This window comes from Lepidochelys kempii, chromosome 8 (assembly GCF_965140265.1).
Source record: "Lepidochelys kempii isolate rLepKem1 chromosome 8, rLepKem1.hap2, whole genome shotgun sequence".
Lineage (NCBI taxonomy): Eukaryota > Metazoa > Chordata > Testudines > Cheloniidae > Lepidochelys > Lepidochelys kempii.
The window spans coordinates 76,716,453-76,734,715 of record NC_133263.1 but is presented as its reverse complement, the minus strand read 5'-3'; the positions used below and the strand labels follow the sequence as shown (position 1 = coordinate 76,734,715).

General features: G+C 38.7%; 1 protein-coding gene across 3 annotated transcripts in view; it reads left to right on the top strand.

The window, feature by feature from the left end:
• LRRC8B (leucine rich repeat containing 8 VRAC subunit B) overlaps window positions 1-16,985 on the top strand; it is a 44,954-nt gene extending 27,969 nt beyond the window's left edge. Inside the window, exons 3-7 of one of the 3 annotated variants that reach the window (XM_073357126.1) lie at window positions 1,052-1,190; window positions 8,121-8,220; window positions 9,504-9,635; window positions 10,565-12,726; window positions 13,470-16,985. In XM_073357126.1, the coding sequence (XP_073213227.1) occupies window positions 10,591-12,726; window positions 13,470-13,742 (2,409 nt within the window). In that variant the 5' untranslated portion in view covers window positions 1,052-1,190; window positions 8,121-8,220; window positions 9,504-9,635; window positions 10,565-10,590 and the 3' untranslated portion in view covers window positions 13,743-16,985. Of the gene's footprint in view, window positions 1-1,051; window positions 1,191-6,468; window positions 8,031-8,120; window positions 8,221-9,503; window positions 9,636-10,564; window positions 12,727-13,469 lie in introns of those variants that run through there. The other 2 variants (XM_073357125.1, XM_073357127.1) reach the window with 2 other exon arrangements.
• The last annotated feature ends 1,278 nt before the right edge of the window (window positions 16,986-18,263 follow it).

Below are 18,263 nucleotides of genomic sequence, written 5' to 3'. Positions count from 1 at the left end.
ATATTGCGAACAAATGTCAGTTCTATCCAGTGCTAATAGTGTTGGGAAATGGTTGTTTAGCACAGTTACAGCAACAGTATGTGTTTAAGAATATGCATGCTGTAGTTTCAATAAGGGGTTTCCTCTCATAGGTTATTGAAACACTAGTATTAAGAGTTTTCTGCAAGGCAATTGTGATTCTGGTCTCAAAGACCTTCTGCAGAGATTTATTAATGTTGCAGAATTTTACATTTTTATTGGTTGAATTGAATATAAAAGGATAAATGTTCATACATGTTCTATTTCTCACTTACAGCATCCTCCAGAAAGAGCTAGGAAAGGGTTTGTCTTAATTTTGTTGTCTTAGTCCCAATTGTGCTTAGTGCTGTATAGACACAGAAAAACACAATATCTACTGTAAAGAGCCTACAATCTAAACTGCATGAAAACAAAGACGGAATTGTTCAAACAAATATGATGCAACATTGAAAGGCCAAACGTCAAGTCATGTAGAATTTTTATAAATATACTGGTGGGTGTAATGCTGAAAGAATTAAGGAGCCAGTTGTGCAATTGAATCTGCCTGGATTGTGCAGCAGTCTGTTGACTTTGGTGGAGCCTGACACACAGTCAGTCTACCCATGGAGTTTTGATTGCAGAGCTAGGTCCTTTGTTTTTAAAGACTGGATTTGGAGTTGGAGTACATGGTTGTAATGAGAAGGATGGAACAGAGGCAGCATGAAAAGTGACGTGATGATGAGTGAAAGAAGAATAAAAATAGGGTTTGTGTGATTTGTTTCCTTGTGGATTCACACTTTCTCTTAGTATGGGAATACTGTGAGTGTCTAATATAGTTCCTATCACTCAGATTTCTAAAAATTATGCCTTATGTAACTTTAAGTTCAAATTTAGTTTCTCGCTTGAAGTCTTTATTTGCTTTTGAACATTGCTTTTCCTCCAAAGCTTCTGCAATTAGTGTTGGAGGTCAGGAACTACAGCTTGTCTAATCAGTGACCTGGCAATAATAGTACTGGATACATTTTAAGTAAAAATTGTTGGTGTCTCTTATCAGGGCCAGAAAGTACATCCTGTCTCACTGGAATAACAGAAGGGGGCCTTCTGAAAGACGCTGGTTGAAAAGACTTGATGCGTGTGCTCTTCTGGAAAAGAGAACCTACAGAATTAGAGAGTCATCTAAAATGCTTGACAAGGTGTGGACTACATAAATATGTTTTCATTGGTTAATGAATGTATTGTAATTTGAGCCCAATAATACATAACAGTGGGCTCATTAAAGACTGCTAGTTATGAATTGTCAACAAAAAGCAATATCTCTTTAAAAGTAGAACTGAAACTCCTGTTCAGTGAGTCTTCCTCTCACACACCCACATCCTTTCCTCCCAGTTCAGCATTCCTGGGGAGAGGAGAAAAATGCAACTTCTGGGTCTAATATATATAATGTGGCATAAATTATGCAGCTTTGACAAGTGATAGCAAAATCTAGAGATCACAAGACAAAGTAGTATAACAAAACTTTTTAGATTTTTTTAAATATTTTTAAATATAGTTTTTTGTCTGGTAAAAAAAATTTCCCTGGAACCTAACCACTCCCCCCCCCCATTTACATTAATTCTTATAGGGAAATTGGATTCGCTTAACATCATTTCGCTTGAAGTCGCATTTTTCAGGGACATAACTACAATGTTAGGCGAGGAGTTACTGTAAATAATTACTTCAGGTCTGAAAGTCTTACAACGGTGGTCGATGGAAACAAAACACTAGTAATTCGTTACAATTTATAAAGGGATGTAGTCCCTACGCAATATTACAAATATTTATATATATAAACACACACACACACACACACACAGTATAAGTTTTAAACAAACAATTTAATACTGTACACAGCAATGATTATTGTGAAGCTTGGTTGAGGTGGTGAAGGAAGAGAGTGGGATATTTCCCAGGGAATGCCTTACTGCTAAATGATGAACTAACATTTGGCTGAGCCCTCAAGGGTTAACACGTTGTTAATGTAGCCTCACACCCTACAAGGCAGCACCAATGGAGGGAGGGGAGACAGCATGGCAGACAGAGACACACACCCTGTGTGTGGGGGAGAGAGAGAGAGAGATGTGCATTGCCCCTTTAAGTATACTGACCCCATTCTAAGTATATTGCCTTTAAAAAAAATCGGGAAGTTGAGACAGCAGCTGTGGCCAGTAAGCTCTCTCTGTCCTGAGCCCTGTCCTGTCTATGGAGAAGGGGTAAGGGGGGGCAGGAGTAGGGAGGAGGGGGACACCCTGACATTATCCCCCCTCTTTCCCCTGCACAGCAAGCAGGAGGCTCCCAGGAGCAGCTCCAAGGCAGAGGGCAGGAGCAGCATATGGCAGTGGGGGGAGGGACAGCTGAACTGCCAGCAACTGGTAGCCTGCTGGGTGGCTGCTGCACAGGGAACTTAGAGGAACAGGGAGCTGATGCGGGGCTGTCTGTCCACTCTGGTTCCAAGCCCCCACCAGCTAGCTGCAACGGGCTGCTCTTCCTGCAAGCAGTGGACAAAGCAGGCAGCTGCCAAAGAATGTTATAAGGGTGCATTGCACAACTTTAAAAGAGCATGTTCCCTAATTGATCAGCAATGAAACAATGTTAACCGGGACGACTTTAAGTGAGGAGTTATTGTACCTGGAAAGGTTTCAGAGTAACAGCCGTGTTAGTCTGTATTCGCAAAAAGAAAAGGAGTACTTGTGGCACCTGAGAGACTAACCAATTTATTTGAGCATAAGCTTTCGTGAGCTACAGCTCACTTCATCGGATGCATACTTGGAAACTAACTAGTTCCAGTGCTTTGCTGTCAGGGTGACAGGCCAATTTAGTCTGATGTAATTCCAGTGAAATGGGCAGAATTCCTGTAAGGATGAATTTTTCACATCTTTTAGGAAAGATTGCCAGTTGAATTAAAGCACTTTGAAAAGCTTTTATGGCTTTGATATGGGTTAAAAGCTGCCGAGATGGAATTAGAACTGTCAAATCCGCTACACTTAAACATTATTTCATTTCATGAGTCACTCACAGATGTATTCAAACTACAGATCTGATCTGGAATAAGGATCTTGTATTTTAATAAAATTGGTTTAAGCAAAATTATTGTTAAATATAGTACAAAATGGTGGGATGTTAATTGCTTAAATATTACAGAATTAAACACTGAAGTTATAAGCAGGATTAATGCCTATAAGTTAATTTTAATGCACAAGCATAGTTTGCCAGAGGTTTTGGAATTTAATTATTAACCAGTCCAGATGGTGTATAAACACTAAAAAACTTAGTAGTATAACACTTGAATTTTTCTAATAGAAAAATGTTCTTGTGGTCAGAGACTAGAGAAAACACATGGTCTGTCTGGGATATACAGTAAAAGGTAGCAACCTTCTGGATGTGTGTGTTATAGGGAACTACAAACTGACAAAGGGAACTTAGTGTAAAAAAAATATATATATAGTTTAGTTTCACTTATATGAAAACTTCCATCTGTATATAAACAAAAGCTCATTATAGTCTTTGCTTTATAGGACTGTTCTAAGAAACTGTCACTAGGTCATGCTTTCTCTATTAGTTTATTAAAAATATCTTGAGATATTTTCATCAGTCTTTGTTTTGAATTGATTTGAGTTTGCTATTTTCTGTCCTGACTACCATCATTTTTTAAAGGACCTGCATAACTCTTTATCAAACAATATGAAGGATAATCGCTGTATTGCTTTATTTTACATTGAGTTTTATGGGCTGCTGTATTCTGTGGCAGCCTTGCTTACGCTGTGAAATAGTGTAACTTTCCATCTGAAAGAAGGCTAGATGAAGTTTCCCTGCATTTGCAGTTAAATCAGGCACCTCATCAGTTCAGTTCCGCTGTAATTGTTGCTAATTACTTGTCAGTAATAGTTCAAGTTCATAATGTAGATGAGGCCTGACAATGAGAGGCCCGGTAAAATACATAGGCATACCTGTAGTATTTCACTGGTGACTAAAGTAGGTCTTTATAGCTACAAGAAATCTTTGAAAGAAATTACAGCAGCATCAGTATGGTATTTAATGTAGACTTGCTTGAATTTTCTGTCTCAGTTTCTGAACTGGTTTCTCTCTCTCTCTGTCTAAGGAAGTGGGGTACAGTTGTGCAGGATGTGACAGCAACTTTACACTTCTTGCTGTCTCTTAAATCTTTATAGCATAGTCCCCTGTAGGCAGTACTTAATTTATGTCTCTAACCTTGGCAAATTCGTTGCCCTGGCACCACTGGGCTTACCACATCTATTATGAAGTAAAAAAACTTGCTTGAGCCCCGGCACTGCTTTCATAACAAATTAAGCACTGCCTGTAGGTATCCTGTAGGTATATTCATGTAACACTGAAATATTGTACGCTGTGTATTTTGACAGTGTTAAATTAAGAATTTTTTTCTGGACCATACTACAATCTTTTAAAATGGATGGGATAAAAAGATAAATGATGAACAATATGGAAGTGTAATTCATTACAGTAGAAGAATAAGCTTGAGCAACAATGCACAAGGGTTAGAAGTATATATTCTGCCAGAATAGACACACTTTACGTGTAAAGGATAAGGTCTAACATGGTACTTATGACCCACTCGTAGCAGATTAACTGACTGGAAACACCTCTTAGAGTATGGTATGGATTTTTTTAAGGAATATTTTGTAAATATAATGAGAGACTTTTAGCTGATTTGTCAGTCAGGGGCCTGCCATAATTGGGTATAACAACTATATCATGTGCTCTTTGCAATTATTCTGTATGCCCAAGTTATATTCCAAATTTTAGTATCCATCCCATTTTTTGTTTTACCTCCACAGTAGATCTGGATTGTTCTTAGCCTGTAATAAATGGTAAAAAGCAGTCCATTTCTGGCCAAAGGAGGAAATTTCAGAGTAGCAGCCATGTTAGTCTGTATTCGCAAAAAGAAAAGGAGTACTTGTGGCACCTTAGAGACTAACCAATTTATTTGAGCATAAGCTTTCATGAGCTACAGCTCACTTCATCTGAATGCATCTGATGAAGTGAGCTGTAGCTCACGAAAGCTTATGCTCAAATAAATTGGTTAGTCTCTAAGGTGCCACAAGTACTCCTTTTCTTTTAACTGCATCTCTGGCTGCTAGGCTGAAAGGTTCTTTTCAGAGTCCTTGTTTTCTGTGTCGTTTCTCCCCCCCCTGCAGCTCTTGAAGCCCAAGAGGGTGGGGTGCTCAGCCTCTCCAGTTCCAAAGCTGGCAGGAGGTGGAGAGGCTTCTCCAGCCTCAGAGTTGGGGGGAGACATAAGGGGCAGAGCTGTCTGGCCCTGGAGCTTGGAGTCTGGGAGGGAGGTAGGCAGGCAGAGAGTCAGAAGACTCAGAAGCCCTCCTGGAAGGTTTTTGTCAATTTCACTTTTTACCTGAAGGCAGAAAGTAGAATTGACAAAGCCTTCCCCGGGGCAGCTGGGAAGCTGAAATTTTCCATAAGGAACCTCAGAAGAACAATTTTCCTACTAAAAAATTGGACTTAAAAAAAAAATCAGAAAATCATTCCAACAGAAACTTCTGACCAGTCCTATGAGTTTCTCATGTTGTCTCCATTACTATGCATTGCACGCTTAATTATGTGATTAAACACTTTTTGCTAATTGGGATTTAAGCCTTTGTATTACTTAAACTTACAGGAAAGTTACAATTGCCTTTTTATTCTAGGTTGGAATTGAATGCAGCCGTTCGACAGCCCTCTTTCTGCAGCAGACTCAGTGCAGGTGGACCCCTGCACAGAGGCTCACTGACTTCATTGGGGCTAGGTCCACCTGAAGTCATTTGCAGGATCAAGGCCTTAATTTGGATATTTGCAGTACCATTTTTCATGGTCTTGAACTTAAGTGTTTTGTTTTAAGAAGCAAGAGAGGGGGCTATACCAACAGAAAATTTGTATTTAGAAAGTATCAGGATTCATTTTGCAATGGACCTTTGAAGTTAGCAATGCCTGATTCTTTCAACTTGTTTAAGAGTGGATCTCTGCAAGCATATACCTGGGAGGGGCAAAAAGGTTGTTTGTCTAGATGTTCAAATCTGGTGGAGTTCTAGTGTTAGAAGGCTTTCCCTTCACCCTCTCCCCTGGTTCTTGTCACATAAACAGAAAGCAGAAGACCAGAAGTGCAGACAATGCAATGTTTATTGGGGTTACTTTCCAAGCAAGCATATCCCTCAGCCCTTCACACCAGTCGAGCTTAGCTCTGTATGCCGATAGTCTGTTCCCCAGTGTTATGTTCCCAGCTCTGATGCCGCAGAGCATTTACCCCGTGTCCCCCTTCCCAGCTCTCAAGAGTAGCAGCCGTGTTAGTCTGTATCCGCAAAAAGAAAAGGAGTACTTGTGGCACCTTAGAGACTAACCAATTTATTTGAGCATAAGCTTTTGTGAAGTACAGCTCACTTGCTGTAGCTCACAAAAGCTTATGCTCAAATAAATTTGTTAGTCTCTATGGTGCCACAAGTACTCCATTTCTTCCCAGCTCTGACGCCATAGAGCGTTTATCCCATGTCCCCCTTCCCAGCTCTGACGCTGCAGAGCCTTGCCTGTGTCCCTGTTCCCATTTTTTCCCCCTTAGCAAACATGATTCCAATTTCCCTTCCCTCTACTTCCTGTTTGACCCAGTTTATATAGTAATATTTTCAGCTATACCTTAACCAATCATTTTACTGAAATTTAACTAACCAATCCTAATATATTGTAACATAATTCTCTAACCAATTATATCCCACTAGCCTAATTAACTCACACCTATCAGAATTAATTATACAATAGACGGAAACAATTAGAGAACCAGACAGATTAACAATAGAAAAGTGGGGGCCATAAAGATAAAACAATACAGAAATGAGGGTTTCACAACCATTAATGAGTGATTTCTTGCCAGACAGGATGCTATCAAACTAAGTTTTCTTTAACCATCTTAAGATCTGTTTCTTTATCTGGTGGTGATGGGCACTATCAGGACAGGATTGTCTTCCTAACAGCCCAATACCACCTTATTTCAATGTGAATAGTTTGAAATGTGGGGATATGACCCTAGAGTTCCCAGCTTATGGCTGCCCCTGCTGCTTAGCCAAAGGCCTTAGACTAAGAACAAGGCTTCAGACTATCCTCGTGAGAGAAGGCCCATACACAGGCGGACTGTGATTTTGATTCTTTGTTTTTATACTCCTGTAACTAACTAAATGATAAAAATACACCCAAGTTCTTAAGTATAGGCCTTTACAGGCAGGCCTGACTATCTATATTCTAACATCTAGCATTTTGATTCTCTGATATTTGATTTGTCTTTAGGGGTAGACAATAGCTATCTGAGCCCTCCTTCAATTGCTTTTCATTAAGAGGTTCCTAGAAACAGCCCACTGTCTCCTCATTTCATAAAAATTGGCTTCAGCAAAGTGAGAGGTTTTTTCCATCCATTCCATCTCCCTTAAATCTTGAAGGACCAGGGAAACAGTTCGGTTTAGTCCTGTGGCTGCTTGCCTTTTAAACTCTTTGGAGTTGAGGCACCCCAAAGATTACCAGACAAAAGTATACTTTCTTATCAGTTTGCCCAGCTCTAGCATCTTGTAACTTTGGATTAATAGCATCCAGAGTATGGATATTAATGTTATTTGGCAATATTTTATTAGCTTGTCCCAGATAGTAGAATTTGTACTCTTGTAATGGAAACTATTACCTCTTTGTATGTCAATGTTGAAAAAATATTGAAATGGACTAAACTATATCTTTCATTTCTTCGAAATCATGCCGATTCCTCCCACATAGCCATTAGCAGGAAACTATAGCATTGCCACCCAGTATTAGGGATAAGTTCTTTTATGTGGTTTCCTTTTTGTTTGTCTTTTGTATGGGTTTGGCATGGTGCAGAAAACTTGACCTTCAGATTGTTTCTGAGTATATTGTTGTTGCAGCTGAAAAATGGAGAACATGCTGAATTAGAGAACGTGCTTGTAAAGCATACACTTTAAACAGGTCACATCAGCAGTGGGGTAAGAATTCTGATTAAGGCTGACCTACTTGCTCTCTATTCAAAATAGTCTCAACTACTTCAACTGTACTCCCAGTGTTTTCCCATGCAGAATGAAGATAAATGCAAAGATGGCATGTCCAAGGAATTTTAAAAGGTGTAGACCTCCTGATTGAAGATGGTTGTGTATCTTATTCTGTTTAACTAGTAAAGTAAGTATGAACATTTTAAGTATAGTACGTAAATAAATATCGATTTGCATGTGCTGAATTAAAATAAACTCAACTATTTACTGTCATTAACATGTAAAATACAATAGAGCCTTGCTAATACACACTGATTGGGCCACTTACCCTGACTATTGAATTTTGTGAATTAGGAATAAGTAAAAAATGCAAACACAATGTGTCATGATCTGTATTTCTCTTCAGTTGTGCTTAATTATAATACCATACCATGCTAGTTTTCTATTCTGTAGCATATCTTATAAAACCAAGTGTTGGTAAGCATACACTTCTCTGTAGAACTCTGCTTCTAAATTTTTGCTGGGGAAAGACAGAAGGGTTATCGGGGGGGGGGGGGTGGCGGCTATGTGAATTATAGGATGTCAGCCATCAAAGTTGTACTGCATTTCTAGTCTATTTGGGGTGTTCTGTTTTCCTCAGTTAAACAATTCTGTCTAATATCAGCAAGTCTGTGTCAGGTGGTACTGCTGATATCTCATCAAGATTGACATGATCTCCTTATTCTGTACTAATTGGCTATAGGAATCTGGCTAGGATAATTACTCCTGGGGGAATTCTACACCAAAAAATTTAAAAGTTCTGTGCACAATGTTTTAAAATTTTGCAAAATTCTGCATATTTTATTTGTCAAAATAACACAATGTAATCACGCCAGTTTCAATTATTTTGGTAATTTATTTCAAAATGCCTGTGAGCAAGTTTATCTGTAACAATACAGACAAAAAAATTAGGAAATATTTTTGACAGATTCCTTACTAGACATATTAATATGGATTTTGAGTAATAATAATTCATTTAAACTACAATACAGAAACATATTTCCCGCACCCCTCAGAAACAGTGTGAAGACTTGGCAGAGTCAGGGCATGGGTAACAGAGGAGCTGAGGGCGAGGGAAGTAATTGCTGGGAAGAAGCCTAGGAGTGAACTTGGAGGGTTATTGGGTGTGGGTGGGAGAAGTATGAAACATAATTTTTTTGCAGGGGGTCAGAGAGGGAGGATTGTTGGGGTGCCTCCCCCATGCAGACCCCTAGCCTCTCCCATTCAGTCAGGCACATCTGCCCCCGTCCCCATGTAGCCCCCTCCCATTCAGTCCCTGGCTCAATGCCATCACCCTCTAGCTCCTGAGCCCATGCCCCAGTCTGTCCACTCCACTAGTCGTTCTGAACCCCAGTCTGTGACCTGCTCTGTCTGTCCCATGCATCCTCACCTGGCTCCGATGACTGGCTGTCTTCTCTTCTGGCACCACAGCAGCCCTTGGAGGGTGAAAGGTGTAACTGCAGCGCCTCCCCAGCAAAATCTATATTCTGCGGAGAAAAAAAATCTGCGGGGTGGGGGGACATGAATTCTGCACATACGCAGTGATATGGAATTCCCATAGGAGTAAGTAATGGCCAAGAGCAGTCTTAACTCTTTATGCTGTGATTCAAGTGCCTTTCCCAAAAGGAGCAATGTAATGTTTAGTACTGTATAACTTTAAATGCTAAACAATAAGTGAACTGCTATTTGTGTTTTCTAGTAACCATTTCCCTAGCTGAGTTCCACATTTTTGTAGCTGTTCCTGTCTCAGAGCAGTAGAAAATGGAATGACCAAAGGGTCTGTCTCATCTGACGCATATAATGCTGTTTGAACTCCTCTTCTTTAAATATTCATATTGTAAGACATGTTTACTTTATCTGAAATGGACCAAAACTTGGTCTCGTCAATGAGTTCATATCTCTTTATTAAAAGAGAAATGTGCTCTGACTTGAGGTCGGATTGTCAGCATTGAAGCCTTTCCTAATCATTTACTTAGTTTTTACAGAATGTTACATATATTTCTTTAAATACTTCCAATACCTTTTGTGAGCCACATAAGTTTTAGCCCCATTTCACAGATGGAAAAACTGTGGCACTGAGATCACAAGACCATGACTGAACAAAGCACCCAATCAATGCTTAACTTTGAATTCAGTGGGACTACTCTTGTTTTTAGTCTCACTAGTAAAGTTCTATTGGAAGAATCAGTGGAACTACTCAGAACACACCTACTTTAGGTAGTTTTCCCATTGACTTTGGGGGTTAAATCAGGCCCTAAATGACTTCCACCAATTCATTATTCAATTTTATGCAAGTACTAGGATTACAATTTGGGAATTGCTGGGCCATAGTCCAAAGCTCAGTCCACTAGATCAGTGTTGTTATGCTTTTTTATAAAGGAGTAAACTGCCTAATAATCAGAACTTAAAATAACTGCATTGCATAGTTCAATTATATTAAGTAAATAGATTTGAGCACTTGTTCTAAGGATCTTTCTCTTTCTCTTCTCTAGTTGCTGCTGTCCTACAGGTGAAAGTCATGATTACACTAACTGAACTCAGATATTTAGCAGACGCTCAGTCATCCTACCACATATTAAAACCATGGTGGGATGTCTTCTGGTATTACCTCACCATGATTATGCTGCTAGTCGCTGTACTGGCTGGGGCTCTCCAGCTCACTCAAACTAGAGTGTTGTGTTGTCTTCCTTGTAAGGTAGAATTTGACAGTCATTGTGCAGTGCCTTGGGATTTGGTTAAAACGAACCTTAACGTGTCCTCTAGCTCTGCCACACAAATAATTCTCCCTTTGAGAATCCAGAATGATCTTCATCGGCAGCAGTATTCCTACATTGACGCAGTGTGTTACGAAAGACAGCTTCATTGGTTTGCCAAATTTTTCCCATATCTAGTGCTTCTGCATACTTTCATTTTTGCAGCTTGCAGTAACTTTTGGCTCTACTATCCTAGCACAAGTTCAAGGCTTGAGCACTTTGTAGCCATTCTTCACAAGTGTTTTGATTCTCCATGGACAACACGAGCCCTCTCAGAAACCGTTGCTGAGCAGTCTGTGAAGAGTCTGCCACTATCCAAATCCAAAATATTGCTTTCATCACCTGGGAGTTCAACGGATACAGAGGCAAGCAGGCAGTCTCTGCCGTATGCACAGCCTGGTTTAGAAACAACTGGAAGAGAGAACTCTTCAAGTGTTCTAGACAAAAAAGAAGGGGAACAAGCTAAAGCTATATTTGAAAAAGTGAAAAGATTCAGAGTACATGTTGAAGAGAAGGATGTCATATATAGAGTGTACATGAAACAGATTATAATCAAAGTCATTGTATTTATAATAATAATGATTTATGTCTCCTATTATTTAACTTTTATTACACTTGAAATTGATTGTGTAATTGATGTTCAAGCCTTTACAGGTTACAAAAGGTACCAATGTGTTTATACACTTGCAGAAATTTTTAAAGTATTAGCTTCATTTTATGTTGTTTTAGTGACCTTCTATGGCCTGACCTGCACGTACAGTTTGTGGTGGATGTTGAGAAGTTCACTTAAGCAATATTCTTTTGAGAAGTTAAGAGAGAAAAGCAATTACAGTGATATCCCTGATGTAAAGAATGACTTTGCATTTATTCTTCACTTAGCAGATCAGTATGATCCACTTTATTCACAACGATTCTCAATATTTCTATCTGATTTGAGTGAAAACCGACTGAAACAGATAAATCTTAACAATCAGTGGTCAGTAGAAAAACTGAAAAGTAAATTAATACGAAATTCCCAGGACAAGATGGAACTTCATCTTTTCATGCTAACTGGTCTTCCAGACAATGTCTTTGAACTGACTGAAATAGAAGTTCTAAGCTTGGAACTCATTCCTGAAGCCAAGCTTCCTTCAACAGTGACTCAGTTAGTCAATCTCAAAGAAATGAATATTTATCATTCATCATTAACTGTGGATTACCCAGCACTAAACTTTCTAGAAGAAAATCTGAAAACACTGCGTCTAAAATCCAGTGAAATTGGAAGGATTCCACTTTGGGTCTTTCATCTAAAAAACCTCAAGGAATTATGTTTAACAGGATGTTTTGTGCTAGATTACCACAACTCTATATACAATGAAGGCTTTCAGGATCTAAAGAATCTGAGAACAATTTACTTAAAGAACAGCCTTTCCCGTATCCCTCAGGTGGTTACAGACCTATTGCCTTCACTGCAAAACTTGTCTATCAATAATGAGGGAAATAAACTGGTAGTACTAAATAACTTGAAAAAGTTGGTAAACCTGAGAACCTTGGAGTTGATCTCCTGTGATTTAGAGCGCATTCCACATTCTATTTTTACCCTAAACAATTTGTCTGAAATAGACTTAAAAGAGAATAATCTCAGAACAGTGGAAGAAATAATGAGCTTTCAACATCTCAAGAACCTATCTTGCTTAAAATTGTGGCACAACACCATTTCATATGTCCCTGTGCAGATCGGTGCATTATCAAACCTGGAACAACTGTACTTAAATTACAATAACATTAAAAATGTTCCACTGCAGCTATTTCTTTGTAAAAAGCTACATTATTTGGATCTTAGCTATAACAAACTAACTTCTATTCCGGAAGAAATCAGTTATTTGACAAATCTGCAGTACTTCTCTCTGACAAAAAACCACGTAAGTAGAACTTTTACATTACTTTAAGCTTTATAAATTCTGATTTTTTGTCTACCCTGTTTCTTCTTGAAGACTCTGTGGCCTGCTAGAGCTCACCAGCTTTATGGCATTGTAAACCCAGTTAACTGAGAGGGGAAGTGATTTTTTTTATTTTATTTTTTTTAAAAACTGGTAAATGCAGGGTCTAAATAATCAGGTAGTTGACACAGATGTTCTGTGTAAGTTGGCCTAGTCTATAATGACTGTTCAGTTGGGTTCAACAGTGTTTTATCTAACTTGATTGTTCACAGCTGTATTAAAATATTATTAAAGTATTTGTAGAGCAGACCAGGCCTCTGAGTACTCGCTGTACTGCATGGATGCAGTTCTGCCTGCCTTGCCAAAAGGACTGTGGGGTTCTTAGGAGGTGCCAAAGGAATGTCATTTATTAAGCATAATTCTTAAGAAGGAGCATAAGTAGGAAAAACAATTTGATTTTTAGATTTCCTTGATGTTCTGTGAAGAATTAAACTTCTCACCTAGTCACAGAGATACACACAGCACTGTTTTCATCTAAATATTGAAAGTGGACTTTCTCCTGACTGTATCACTCATAGCATACAAAATTGTCCTTTATTTACTTTATTTACTTTTGTTCATTTAAAAGCATTTTGTGGGTAAAAAGTGCATTGGGTAATGAAAAATACGCAGTTTCTGTATAGGTTAACAAGCTTTAATTGGCATGTCCTCCGTCCTCTTCGTAGATTGAGATACTGCCAGATGGATTATTTCAGTGCAAAAAGCTGCAATGTTTACTTCTGGGACATAACAGCCTGACGAGTTTGTCTCCTCGTGTTGGTCAACTGTTGAACCTTGTTCAGCTAGAGCTGATTGGGAACTACCTTGAATCGCTTCCTGCTGAACTAGAAGAATGTCAGTCTCTGAAACGGAGTTGTCTAATTGTAGAAGAAAGGTTGTTAAAAACGCTTCCACCTTGTGTGAGAGAGAGCTTGCAGACATGCTTGGATAAATGCTAAATGAGAGGAGACTGTGTACAGCAACAAAGCCTTTAGGCCTTTGACTTACTATCTGTGTAAAGATAGGTGTAGGTGGAAAGAAGGAAGAGAGGTAACAAATCATTTGCAATTCAGGGCTAAATCTACCCGTGTTGCCCTGAGTCATCTTTATAAGAAAAGGAAAAAATTGCATTTGTCTTAAAACAAGCAAACAAAAGTGTAGACTTAGCAGACAGACACATTTGTGAATAACTTGATATGTAAGTGATTGGGTTCACTGGCTGATGTGCTTTCAGTAGTAAATGTTTATGGTCATGAGTGTTGGGATGGAAGAGTGGGTTGCTTGGCTGTAGAGTGTCTCTCTCATTTTTTTCATGGAAAATTTTTTCTTCTAAAAACAATTTTAAATGGCTTAATCTGATGTCTTATTGGGAGCAAGGATTACCTAGGTTTGTTTTTTCAGACATATACTCACCACTGACTTGGAGTAGCATGTGTTAAGTTAAGATAGTCCTATTTAAAATAGCACAATTAACTGGTTCATCGTGCATTCTGAAAATCATTTTACAATGTACTTTTACCGTTTTCATGTTTTTTTTCATGTGACAAGTGTTGAACGTTAAACTTGTAACTTTGGAAGGTGCCACTTAACAATTTTTATTAAAACAGTTGGACAAGTATTCTACACACCCTCCACAACCCCACTTCAATATTGTGTGTTTAAAGTAGAAAGATTGAGCTAATTAATTATCTTGTTTGCCTAGTAGGTGGGATTCAAATATGGCTTGTCTAATTTTAAAAATCAATCTGAAATACCCTAAGTATTCAAGTAGGTACTGTTCATGTAACAAAGGTACTTGCTTTGTTCACATGTACTTAACTGAGACAACCTAAATGATAATTCCATGGCATCTACCTTCACTGATTATAATGGAAAATGGAACACAGGGTAGCCATGAATTATTTGATGGGTTGTGGGGATCCCAGGTGTTAGTGTGGTGTGTACTCCCACTTGCCACTTAACCTTCCAATTATTGACTCCCTCAATGTTCCCTCCCACTTTCCCCTGCCCATTGTGGTGTTAATGTACTGGTGAAAAATTTTCATAGAAGATTAATGGATAGAGAGGGAAAGGTACAACCTTCTTTTTAAAAAAAAAAAAAAAAAAAAAAAGGGGGGGGGGGATGCGGTTCAGAAGTGCTTGTAAAAACACCATAAGCTTTCTCTCTTCTGCTAAGTGGTATGTGTCTACACGGTGTGAGCTGAAGGGAAGCTTTTACTACCCTTTCCTTTATTTAATATACTCCAAACTGGAAGGAAATTAAGTGGTTGCAGTTTTTATATATTATTTTCCTGTACACTTTGTTTCATTATCTACTTCTAAGTCTGCTCTTCTGGAATTTATCATCTCGGCTAAGAACTTTGGATTTTTCCTGTTATGGGGGGGGGGGTGTGTGTGTGTGTGTGTGTGTACACACACACAACCTGTTAGCATGCGTTCAGGGAACACTATTCTAATGTGTTAAAATTCAAATGTAAAATGCAGGCTAATGTATGTTTAACCAGATACAACTACAGCTAACAAAAACACTAGAAACGTTGCCTTCTTAAGATTCTTGATGTTGAATAATTGTAATCCCTGGTTTGTCATTAAATCATTAGAGGATGAGTTAATATATCTAGTTTATTTTTGGTCACTCTTTGCTCTCATTCACAATGGCATTGTCTTGGAGTTAAGGTTTACCTTTTAATTTATTTTAAAAAAAATTGTATACTTTAAATTCTGATCCCCTACATAAAAATAGGAGATGATCTCTTTAGCTGTCTAACAGGTTAATATGTATTCATCCATACAAATTGCATTCCAAAGAACTTTCTAAATCATTTTTCTCAGGGAACCAAACATATGGAACTTCATGAATTTTTGCATAGCTTTTCAATCTTTTGTTTTTAGTAGGTGCTGTACTGAAAAATTTTTGTATCAACTGATCAATCACATCTAAATGTTAAGCAGTATTCTGGAATAGTATCTCTTTGTAACTTCCATTTCTAGTTTTTCAAGTCAGAGTTCAAGATATAATTTTCATGTCTCATGATCGGTCCAAAGGTACTTGCATAGTTCACAAACAGAGCTAGTCTTGGAATACAACTACATCAGAGCAGAACAACTTGTGCCATTATCGATAGAGTTGAGTTAATAATTACGGTATAAATGCCATGTGTCAGGACAATTTTAAAATCACTTTGTGCTGGAATTTGATGCACAAGATTTTGGCCTACAAAGTACTTTAAAAATAATTATTATTACAAAAGTGGATTTTGTTTTTGGTAAAAGTTCTTTTAGTCTTAAGCTTTATTTCCTTCCTTTTGTTGAAAAGCAGTATTGGTATTTAAAAGAGCCTAAGGTTAAACATAACTGTTTGCACCAGACATTTAAAACAAAATTTTTACAGCTTTTTAGTTGTGTAAATCCTTTTTCATGATTAGCACACTGACACGGCTTAACTACGGCTTTGATCTACTTAGTATGCATTTATTTCATCCAGAGTTATGTCCTTCCGAAGTGAACTAGACTAATAGGAAAATAAAATAGAGGCTGATCCTGCCTTCTTAAAATGTATATAACTCCAAAAGAAGCTGGGGAAACTGTCTAAGAACTAGGGGATTAGACCCACAAACACTGTTTCATGGGTGGAGTCTTTTTTTTTAAAAAAAAAGCCAAAAACCTACAGCTGTAGTGGATGTGTCTAATGTTCTTTCCCTTTAAAAAAGAAAAATGAACTCAAAGCCTACATCTTAAAGTAATATAATATAAATGTCATGTTACACCCTGACAAAAGCCAGGAAGTTTAAAGGCTGGCATCTCTGGCCTCAACTCATGCCACAGTGTGCCTTTTTTTGGTTTTCCTTTCTGTATCCACGCACTCCCCTCCCTAACATTTAAGAATTGAGGATGGAGGCAACCGTAACTGAATTTCATGATGTCTATTTCAGTCATCATTTAAACATCAGTTTAACATTGAACATTTGTTCCGAATGAAGAGATCATCAGGGAATCGGTATATTAATCCAAATTCATAACTACCATACAACAAGCTGTGGTGACATCTGCCCTATTTGTATAAACCAGTCCCGTTCAGCAAAAAAAGGCTTCTCAATTTGTTTCAATACTGTTCTGTTATTTATGTATTTTGTATTAATTGTGACCCTGTATATTTTGGACATTTCTTTGGCTGAAAAACTATTAAATTTTTTGCATTACAATTCTATGCACTTTATTTCTTTACCTACATACATGTCAGCAGCATTTCTCCCCATCTTTGACATTTAGTCATTAGAACTTTGATCTCTTCTGTTAAGGCAAATCAGTTATTTTAATTATTTATAGTCCCTCTGCGTTTGGATCAGAAAACGCACCAAAGAAACCCTGCTTCTTGAACTGCTTCAGCTGCCTTTAATTTGAATTTAAGATGCAGTATAAACAAGTTCTGAACACTTTTTGGTAATGGAGTGCAGCATTACACAGTGGAACCTTGAGACACTGAGCAAAGATCACTTCTGACTGGCTCTCTGCTGTTTTGAGTCCCCTGTGTTGAGCAGATAAACTTTAGTACATTTAACCCACTGCTTAATGATGACCTATAGGGGGTTCTCAAGACAAATTATTTGGTGGCCTCAGAATGCGGCCACCAGCTGTTGCTGATGGTCGCTCTCACGCTTTTTCCTAAAATACTTACGGTAATTAGCTTTAAGAAAAACAAATAAATATGGACATATACATGTCCAAATCATTTGTAATTTATTGCTAGCATGTAAATCTGTTGTGAAACGTGATCTTAACATACAAGTATCATCACTTTTCACAGTGGACTTAGCTCCAGCAATCCTGGGGACAAATTAAGCCCTGGATGAGGGGGTTGGCAGGGGCAATGGTGTGGGTGGGTGGCCGGGGGAGGCAGCGGGGGCTAGGTTCTGAAGCCCCTGGCTGGGGGACAGAGCCCAAAGCCACGTGGCAAGAACCTGGGGCCCCCTGCTGCACAGTCGGAACCCAGGGCTGGAGCCCAAATCCAGAGCCCCTAGTGAACTCACCAGCTGCCTGCTCCTCCAGTATTGTGCTCCAGAGGGAGGCAGGGCCCAACCCCTGCTGTCAGCCCCAGCAACCAACACCAAGGAGGTGCATCCAAGAGCACTGGGGGGGGGGCCTGTTCCCCTCCCCACTCCCCACAGTCAAAGCCCAGGAGGCTGAACTGTAAGAAAAGCCCCTGGTGGCTGCATGCAGCAATGGTGGCCACACTTGAGAAACACTGGTATATATTGCTCATGTTATTAATTGTATGGTAATCTTTATTAACGGGTTGCTAAGATAGAATGCTCACCCTATTGTGTGTTTTAGTGGGACTTAGCTTTTGCAGGATGCCATGTTTAATGCAAAGTTTCAGTTTATAGGGCTGGAGCTAAACTGAGCATGTATTGGCAGGTAATGATTTTGAAATATTCCTTTTGCAAAGAAATTGTGAAGGCAATAGCTGTGGCAATATCAGG